Genomic DNA, 10,425 nt, shown 5'->3' with positions numbered 1-10,425 from the left:
CTTAATTTTTTTTACCATTTATTTATTATTGAGAGAGAGAGAGACAGAGCATGAACATGGGAGGGGCAGAGAGAGGGGGAGATACAGAATTTGAAGTAGGTTCTAGGCTCTGAGCCATCAGCACAGAGCCCGACGCAGGGCTTGAACTCACAAACTGTGAGATCATAACCTAAGCCAAAGTCAGACGCTTTACCGACTGAGCCACCCAGGCGCCCCAGACATTTATTTCTTATAGTTCTGGAGGCGGGAAGTCTGGAACCAGAGTGCCAGCAAGGTCAGGTTCTGGTGAGACCCTCTTCTTGGTTGCAGACTGCCAAGTTCTCATTGTATCCTCAAGTGGCAGAGAGCAGAGAGAAACAAGCTCTCTTATGGCTCTTATAAGGACACTAATCCCATTAATAAGGCTCCACCCGTGACTTTCTCTACTCCTAATTACCTCCCAAAGCCCATCTCTTTATACCATTACATTGGGGGGCAGGGTTTCAACATATGAATTTGTGGGGATGCAAACATTCAGTCCATGATACATGGTTATCAAGTGGTGATGGGATCTAAATTCAGATCCAGTTGGCTGGAAAACCTGTTTTTGTTTTTTGTTTTCTTAACGATGTATCTCACTGGTTAATCTTTCCTGAGTACTTCCTTTCATCACAACATTTGTGGAACATGTGCTGTTTGGAGCTGTACTAGGTGGGCCCTGGGGATGGAGATACAAATAAAAGACAGTCCCTGCCCTCAAGTGTCTTAGAATAGAGTGGGCTGTCTGGAATCCATACCTCATCTTCCAGAATGGAGTGAGATCATGTAACACACAGATGCCCCACGGCCAACACACAAACCATTTTAGACTTCCTGAAATGGAGATTTGTCTTCTTCTTCTCATTAAAGAACCTTGCCAGCTGCCAGGCAGGTTGTGCCATTCATGAATAGCATCCATTGAGCCATTTGTCCTTGGCTGACATTGGTACTCCCTGTTCATACTTGGATTTCACTTTAATTTGGATCGTAAACTGTCACTTGAAAAAATCTTCAGCAAGATAGCCCTGCCTATCATGCAGGGCTAGAAAGACAAGTTGTCGATGTCAAAGCCCGCTTGTCACGCTGCGGCAGCTCAACTGAGTGATTTTTTCACCGTTGCTTCCCCAGCAACTGGCAAGATGCGTGGAGCGGAGTGGGCATGTGCAGAGGAAGAACCAAAAACAGGGGGCTGGAGGAAGCGGCATGTGGCTGAGATGCTGTGTAACCTCCCTGTGGCCAAAACGGTTTGGAATCGTCTTTCTTCTGTGTCTGGGAGAAGCTTAAATTCAAGTCTTACTGTGATGCTGAAAAAAATAAATGCTATGTAGTTGTCTAAATATAGATTACCGTTAGTTTTTTTAAAAAAAGACTTGTGAACTTTTTTTTTCCTGAAAAATTTTTTTATCACATTTACAGATATTATTTGGTATTAGCTTTTATGACTTGGCAGTTTCTTTTACCCAGTGGCATCCCAGAAGGAAGGGAATCGTGCAATAAGTTAAAGCCCTTTAAGTATTCCAAAGCTTTAAATCAGACTTTTTAATATTTGGGGTTCTCTTTGAGTGACTCTCCCAAAATTCTAATCCATTAACTGATAATGGGTATTTTTCAAATATATAAAATCGCACGGATATAAAACTCGTGGGCAAATTCTCTCCCTGGTTGGAAAGGAAGTAGCCAGCATGATTCCAGTCCATGCAGCTGTAAATGCCCTGAGACGAGCTGGTCTGAGGGGCTGCTGTTGGGGCGTCTCCCTGCACAGTGAGCTCTAAAGGCATCAACATGGGAACAGAACAGCTCGTTGGAAAGCGTTGGAGGCCACGCTTTCCTCGGCAGGTCACGGCAGGGCACGTACCCTCTGTGGGATTTAGCTGCATCTGTAAAATGGGGAGGATGGCCGCTCACAGCTAGACTCGGGGCGGAAAGCACCTCTGGCCTCACTCCGTTGGCACTTGGTACTAAGCACGCGTCCTGGTTCATTCAGGCTGCGGTTAACGGAACACACAGGCCGAGTGGCTTATAAACAGTGCACATTTATTGCTCACCGTTCTGGAGGCTGGGAATCCAAGATCAAGGTGCTGGCAGATACGGTGTCTGGTGAGGGTCTACTTTCTCATAGGTGGTCATCTTCTCGCCGTTACCTACATGGCAGAACAGAGGAGCTAGCTCTCTGGGGAGTCTTGTACCAGGCAGTAACCCCAAGCTAAGGGGCTGTCCCTCATGACATAATCACCCCCCGAAAGCCCTACTTCCAGGTACCGTCAACACTGAGCATTAGGCTTCAACGTATGAATTTGGTGGGGGCGGAGGTGGGGGAGACACACATTCAGACCATGGCGCTGTCCCCACCTGGCTCCCTTCTCGGACGCCTGACCCAATCAGAATGCCTTCAGGGATCTGGAAGGCTTGTGAGCACACCATTTCTACTTAGCTCAGATCATAAAAACTGCTGTCTCCAGAAAGGTGCTCCTTCTCTGGTTTTATTGCACTGACGGCTCACTTTTAATCCTTTTATCCAAACTTTGTACTTTTCTTCTAATCTTTTCCTGCCTCTGCTTCTACAGAAACCTCATTGCAAATCCTACCACAGGGCCAGGGACACAGTCCATGCTCACTTGGACCTTGGGCCAGAGAAATTGCTGAATTCCTTGACTTCATTTCATAAAGAGCCACATTTAAATCAAGAGTTATTTTCAGCAAAACACGCTGTAAAAAATATAAAGCTCTTAAATTCTCCAAACACTGGGGACTAATCTAAAAGAGCCCAAATAAGGGGCACCTGGGTGGCTCAGTTGCTTGAGCGTCTGACTCTTGATTTCAGCTCAGGTCATGTTCTCGTGGTTTGTAGGATCGAGCCCTGCATCTGTGCTGACAGCATGGAGCTTGCTTGGGATTCTCTCTCTCTCTGCCCCTCTTCTGCTCATGCACTCTCTCCCAAAAATAAACAAACAAAAAAAAATAAAATAAAAGAGCCCAAACAAAATGTTGCTATATTAAATCCAGGCTGCTTTTCTTAAGAAGTGTTGAGATACATAGGGAAGGCCTTACAGTCTATGGTCCCACAGAGCCAAATAGTATTCCTTGTATCATGCTCTGTGTGTTCAAAGTCTCACCTTAGAGATGAACAGCAAGTATGTTCTGCCTTACGTGTCAATGTCCTGACAAGGCAAGGAGCTATAAGCAAATTCGGGCTGTCGGGAGTCCTACTTTGCAATCACACAATGTTTAAGAGGGAAGGGACCAGAATGCTCCTACAACCCCCTCGTTTATTCATGAAAGACCCAGCAAATCATGATGTATCCTACCAGAATTTCATGCCAGTTGGTGCTATTAATAGATAACTTTTGAGTGACCACTTAAGATTAGACTATTATCCTACTTAATATCATTTTGTGAGGCAACTAAATTTAAGATGTTCAATTCATCCATTTTCCTAAGAAACTTGAGTTCCCTTACCAAGAGCTTTTTTTTTTTTTTTTTTAATGCTTATTTACTTTTGAGAGAGAGAGAGAGAGAGAGAGAGAGAGAGAGAGAGAGAGAGACCCCCGTCCATGTGGGGCTCGAACTCACAAACCATGAAATCATGACCTGAGCCACCTAGATGCCCCACCAAGAGCTATTAATAACTGAGCTTCAACCAAGGATAGCTTAGTGCAAATAATTTGTATTGAACAGATTTAAAATTGGATACAGAATTGATCAGCATGCTTCCTTGTTTACTTACCTATGTGATCTTTTCATCCCTGATAATAAGTGACTTTTACTGCAAGGCTCCGTGCTAAACACTTAATATTTCATCTCTGCAATAAAATTTTTTTTAATGTTTATTTATTTATTTTTGAGGCAGAGAGAATGAGTGGGGAAAGGGCAGAGAGAGGGAGACAGAGAATCCCAAGCAGGCTCCACACTGTCAGTGCACAGCCAGATTCAGGGCTCAAATTCACAAGTCATGAGATCACGACATGAGCCGAAATCAAGAGTCAGATGCTTAACTGACTGAGCCACCCAGGCACCCCTCATCTCTGTATTTAAGTTCAGCTATCTATGCTAGGTATCTATATCTCTCTTTACAGTTGGGGAAACTGAGGTTCAGAAGAGCGAGGTAATGCTTGCAATCGCACAGTAAATGGCAAAGCCTTTATTCTAACATGTACACTGTGTCACTTCCAAAGATACATAGACCCCTTCTAGAACAGGTAAGAGTGCCTTTTGTACCCTAAGACTTATATCCCATTGCACTCAGTTCTAAAATAAGGGTGGAATTTAGGGTCTAGGTTGGGGCCACTACAATTCTCTCTTCTGAAGCCCTTAGGAAAGCTTAATATTTGAATTCTGACTGCTCTCTTGTTAAGGGCATGGCATGACTTTGGGCCTTGGTCTTCTAATACATTTTACTCAGTAAAATGAGCTCTGGATGGGTCCATCAGCAGGCAGGAGGGGCTTTGACAACCCCTGGTCACAAAGTTTTACAAAGAACTGACAACCGATAAGGGAGTACAGGAGGGTGTGAGATTGTTGGAACCTGGTACTGACGGTTTGCTACAAACAGGTACCTGTTTCACTGGGGACATTGCTGAAAAGGGCTAGATCGGTTAAAGCATGATCAAATTCATCAGTCAAGGGAAACTCACATCTATGCTTATCATTTGAACACAGAATGCCAGTAGTAATACGTGTTGACATAGTTGCTTCCGAATTTGTTTACAAGCCATCATGGAATCCCACCTTGATCCTTCCTCCAGGTGCCCCAAGGTTTTTAGACTTCAAGTGCTAGCTCTTTGGCTGGAAAGAACTGTCACCAGGGTTGAGGCCCCCTTTGCATCTGCTCAACGGACAGGCTCCCATCAGTTGATAACTAACAGGAGAGTCCCAAGTCTTATCATAACCACCGCCAGGCCCTGCCTCAGCACTGCTAGTAACAGGGAGCAGGAGGAGGGCGTCTGGGCAGGAGGCATAGCTAGGGATAATCTTTTCGAGGCATAATTACTACTTCCCCTGGGAACTCTGAGCACATGTCATCAGTGCAACCTCTTCCCACTTCACCTTATTTAAAAAATAAGCAGTTTCTATCACACAATCAATAGTTGGGTGCCATGTGTCACCTCACTGGCTCAGCCTTCTGCTCATTCGCTCCTGCAGTCTCTCTCAGGCAACCTCAGCCACCACCTACCTAAATCCAGATGGTCTGCAAAGGCTCAGATTAAGCCCCCACCTTCACAGAGCTCTTCTCAACCACCTTGTTAGAAAAGTTCTCTCTCCCCGGGCTCTTACAGTGGTCGGTTTACATCCATCTCGTGGCACTCACCACAAACCACCCTGTGAAATCATCTGTGTGCATGTTTGATCCCGATCCAACAAAGGCTTCTTTAGGAACTGAAGTATTATGTCACAGATCCCCGTTTGCTCAGGACACCTCCCTCAGCCCTCTGTACCAAGCACTCTCCCAATGAGTCCGGATGATCTGGGAAAGGGGACATTCAGTGACAACCGTGTGATTGGTTCTCTGCCACCACTCTATGGTCAGGTACTGGGTTCCAGTTGGCTTACTCCTACAACTTCCACCGCAGAGCCTGAGCCATCTGCACAACCTTAGACCACAAGCTGAGTCCAGACATTATATGAAAACAATGGCAAAAATCAGTCCTGGGAACTTTCTCCCTTTGGGTGAGTGCCATGAATATGCTGGCACTCAACATATTTATGGCACCTATTCCTCAGAAAAAGAAGCTCAAAAAAATGTTAAAAATGACAAAATGAGTTTTTTCTTTTTGAGAGAGAGAAGGCATGAGTAGGGGGCAGGCAGAGAGAGAGAGAGAGAGAGAGAGAGAGAGAGAGAGAGAGAGAGAATCCCAAGCAGGCTCCGCGCCCAGTGCAAAGCCTGACACAGGGCTCGATCTCACAACTGTGATATCATGAGCTGAGCCGAAATCAAGAGTTGGATGCTTAACCGATGGAGCCACCCAAGCACCCCAATAGGTGGTAGTTTTAAGAGATGAGTGGAGTGAACAGGGTCTTGAAGGTAACAGCTAACAACTTAGTTTACTCTGTGCTTGATGTGGTTCCAAGGGCTCTGTGTTGTATTTGCCTAAAGGCCATACAGGCAGAACAACAACCAGGCAATTAGGCCTCCACATTGTGCTTCTCACATGAGGCTGCACTGCCCCTCCACATACATGGGAAGGCTGCTAAGAAGGGAAATGTGAATCCTCCCTCCCCCCACCCCCTCGCGCCCTCCCAATTCCCTATATAGAGAGAAAAGGATGGGAACAGGTGCGGCCTCGCTCTGCTCTCTTACCCACTTACGTCTCTGAGGGGAGGAGGGTGACTCTGGCGGCCGAGATTGGGAGATACACTGAACATACTTTCTCAGCACGGCAACGTCACCAGGACAGAATCTGACGCTGCAAGGGGAGCTTGGAGTTAAGGTGGGTCAATTACTGGTCAATGCAAAATATTTTAATGACCTCGTCACCAGACCAACAAATACCACAAACCACTGGTGTGCTAGGGCCAGCCCTGCTAAGTTTACGTCAGTAGGGTTATCGGCCAGGGTAATAAGTAAGCCCTATTGTAATCTTAGCTTCATCCAGCCAGTCTTTCCAGTGAGATGAACTATTTTGATCTTCGTTCATCTGATTTCTAGGTCTTGTGTTTTTTTCAAAGTGTTCTGGATTTAGAGGGGAAGGGCATGGATCGGACTAATCACCACCACCAAACCCCCATAGCCCTCTGTATTTTTCAGACGATATCCCAAATACTGAATGCAGTCTCATATGACGTTTTTAAGGTGATATTGACAAGCTGGAAGGCATTTAAAAGCTAAGATTCCAGGGGCGCCTGGGTGGCTCAGTCGGTTAAGCGTCCGACTTCAGCTCAGGTCACGATCTCACGGTCCGTGAGTTCGAGCCCTGCATCGGGCTCTGGGCTGATGGCTCAGAGCCTGGAGCCTGCTTCGGATTCTGTGTCTCCCTCTCTCTCTGCCCCTCCCCCATTCATGCTCTGTCTCTGTCTCAAAAATAAATAAACGTTAAAAAACAAAAAATTAAAAAAAAAAAAAAGCTAAGATTCCAGCCTACACTGGGGACCATGTGGTACGAAGGGGATGGAAGGAACATGTCAGTGCTCTGTGTACATGGTTGGATCTGTAGGTCAGACTGGGGGACACGAAATGGTCTTTGGCAAAGAAAGCGATAGGGCTTTGGGACTAAGGTGGGCTCTCATTACTCTAGAGAAGGGGTCAGCAAATTACGGCTGCAGGTCTTGTGTTTTGCAAGTAAAGCTTTATTGGAACACAGCCTCGCCCATCCATACACGTATTGTCTATGGCTGCTTTTGCTCTACACAACGGCATAGAAAGTCGTGGCAGAGACTGTATGGACTGCGAAACCTAAAATTTGTATTCTCTGGCTCTTTACAGAAAAAATGTGCAGACCTCTGGTCTAGACCTAGGAAAGTAACTAATCGCCTAAAGGTGTGGGGAGGGAGAGAGGATGGGAGGAAGGGGGAAGAGGAAAATTTTGGTAGGGGAAGAGGTGAAAGTGGGGAGAAGGGTGGAATGGAGGATGGGAGGAAAGGGGGAAGGGGGGCATGGAGGGGAGGGGGGAGGGGGAAAGGGTGTGCTTAGAAAGCTGGGACCTTTGGTTGGGACATCAGAAAAAGGCCGAGAGGAAACCATTAGTGGGGACTGACCACCATGCCTCACTACATGGGGATCTGTCCTCATGTGAGCTGAGCAACAGGATAACCTTTCCCACTGAATTATTTACATCTACCTGGGTGAGTTCCTACAAGGTGAAGAAAGTGGATTTTCCTCCAATGTGTCCGAATTGGTAGCATACAAACAATGTAAAACGCGAGCACAGGTAATCAAAAATGTTTTAATGATTAATGTTCAGACATTATTTAACAGTGTGGATATACCCAGGTGAGCTAAAGCACACTTTGACAGCACACTATTGAATGTTATAGTTTCTGTATTGAAATATGTAAAGACATTCGCAAACTAGTACCTAGGAAGACACACATTTACAAATATACACATTCTAGATTTGATAAGGTAAATGTAAACAGATGCTGTGACTCCTTCCAAACAGAAAACCCACAAGACTAAGAAGAGAACCAATCGGCTCCCTATAATATGAATGTGCAAAATTAAAGCATGATAAACTGATATTTACATAAATATCAAACCAACAATTAGTTTATACATTGTCGATGACCTTCTCAGATGCGTCACGAGTGGTTCAATGACTGTTTTTTCCCCGAATGGAGAAGATATTCAGAGACTAAATTTCAACACTTTAAAATGACACACACAATAGTCCTTATTTGTTTGACCACTGCCTCAAGTGTGATAGACATGATTTTATGATAAGCAGTCTTATTTTTAAATAAGCAGTTCTACACAAATCTTTAGATTCTAAGCAGAAAAAAAAAAATGACAGATACCATTAGATTTACATTAAACAAATTATCTCTATCCAATTTCCCAGTTCTCTTAGGCTATAGCTATCTGTTTAATTTTACCTTAAAATTTTTTAAGGTCCCTTTTCCCCCGTTTATTCATTTTAATAAGCTAGGCACATTTTAAAAGAAGTTTGTGTCAAAACAGACAGCAGCACAGGAATCAATCCAAATTTGGACCCTGGCCAACTAGTTCCCCATTATTCATCTATGGGATTCCGTCAAATGGTAAATATTCAATCATCTCTTTTGAAAAGTGTACATCCTCCCTCTGACGAGTGGAAAGCAAAATGGGCGTTGTTTCCCGTATAAAAACACTTAGCACTTCAGATATTTTAAATGTCCCACTCGCCCTACATACTTCCTAAAATCTTGAAGACAAAGAATATATACTTAGGTTTCATCAAAACTGCTTTAGAGCCCCCCCTCCCTTTTTACATTATTAATAGTGGCACTCAAAATAAAAAAATAAGATCTGTTAAAAAGTTAAACTGACTGTTCCACTAGAATTGAGCCTGCCTGATTTAAAGCCAATATTATAAAACTGAAGGTGCCATTTCTGATTTCACATATACAAGTCACTTGACATTATGTGTCACACGCTAGTTCAATAAATCATGGTCTTTGATTTTTCTAAACAGAGCTATTAAAAATGAATAAAAACTTGAGACATATCCTAATTTAAATTAATAAGCTTTGGGCCCTGCTTTTTAAATTTTAAGGCATGTGTGTTTTTCTACTGTAACAACATTGTACAAATTTACAGTCACATGCATGATCTACAGTAAAAAAAAAAAAAGTTTGGATTACAGTGTTTTTAAATTGTGAATCACAATTCAGCACCTATCATGTTATAACTAATAAGGCAACAGCAGTGTCGTATACTACAATAATACGCCCTCCACAGTCTAGCGCAGGGTCGGTGAGAGCCCAGAAATGTTAAAAATCTTATGCCTACGTGTATAATCTGTATAGGTATTCTAGGGGTTTTGAACTGATGAAAGAGGTCCTACATGAGTCACACTATTGTAGGCCGGACTAGTTACAGCAGCTGTTAACGAGCATCGGGCACAACTCATACTGTGCTTACAATCAGACGATGGGTTTTGGAGGTCTTCAACTCTTCCACTTCAATCCTTGCGCTGCTTCCTTGGCTTCACGTGGTTTTCCAGGGAAGAAAAGCTGTTGGTGTGTCCGTTCACAGCAGCCACGGACCCATTCTGGTGGTCTTTCAGGTGCTCTTTCCTCCGCGAGGCCCCCTTCTTGTTGTAAGTCTGAAATGAAGAAGGGCAGACAGGCCGTGTGAATGGGTACTCTGCTGGTGGATGGGGGTGCCCTGCTTCCCTAACTCCAACCTAGTTTCCTGCTAGCATCCAATACCACGAGGTCTGCAGTCAGGCGACCCTGGGTACATTTTTTGCCACCGGTTTTAATCACTTTTTCTTTTTTGAGGCGTAGCATGAGGTAAGTTCAGGGAGGTATAGGCTGCGATATAAGTGCTATTCTAAAAATTAAGTAGAAAATTCAATTTGCGCTCTATTTGGCTTCGCCCTGTCTGGATCTGGATGGCAGGTTATCAAGGTTACAAGGCCACACCAGCTTCTCCCTCTCTGTAGTAGTAGCTCTCCCGTCACTCACATCTCTTATCTTCAAGGTCTGCTCACGAGCTCACTCAAACACACCATGTGCAGGGGTGTGTGAAGAAAGGTGCCTCTGGGCACAGGGAAGGGGCTGAGCCCCCAGGTGGCTGGTCGACGGACTGGGCTTTACTGCCTCCACATCCATGGCCTCTGCCCTTGCTCCCGACCTCTGGTGCCTGCCCAGAACCAGGCACTGCACGGGAGCAGGAACACACGTCATCCAGGGGTGGCAGGGAGCCACCAAGTGATCCACGGGAGACAATCTACCCTAAATGGACCCTTCTGTGAGTAAAACTTACCTCAC

At 44.7% G+C, this 10,425-nt stretch overlaps 1 protein-coding gene and 1 long non-coding RNA gene across 2 annotated transcripts in view; both read right to left on the bottom strand.

Moving 5' to 3' along the window:
* Positions 1–583: 583 nt before the first annotated feature.
* LOC113598824 (uncharacterized) lies at positions 584–2,927 on the bottom strand. Its single transcript, XR_003419567.2, has 2 exons — positions 2,064–2,927; positions 584–1,322 (listed from the first exon to the last, which is right to left on the bottom strand). It is a non-coding gene; the product is annotated as an uncharacterized LOC113598824 (long non-coding RNA).
* A 4,948-nt stretch (positions 2,928–7,875) lies between these two features.
* ELOVL5 (ELOVL fatty acid elongase 5) overlaps positions 7,876–10,425 on the bottom strand; it is a 74,664-nt gene continuing 72,114 nt past the window's right edge. The window contains exon 8 of the mRNA XM_027057564.2: positions 7,876–9,755. Coding sequence (XP_026913365.1) covers positions 9,612–9,755 — 144 coding nt within the window. The 3' untranslated portion in view covers positions 7,876–9,611. The remainder of the gene's footprint in view (positions 9,756–10,425) is intronic.

Source organism: Acinonyx jubatus, chromosome B2 (assembly GCF_027475565.1).
Source record: "Acinonyx jubatus isolate Ajub_Pintada_27869175 chromosome B2, VMU_Ajub_asm_v1.0, whole genome shotgun sequence".
In the NCBI taxonomy this organism is placed as follows: domain Eukaryota; kingdom Metazoa; phylum Chordata; class Mammalia; order Carnivora; family Felidae; genus Acinonyx; species Acinonyx jubatus.
Note: the sequence above shows the minus strand (reverse complement) of the source record. Positions and strands in the feature narration are given on the sequence as shown.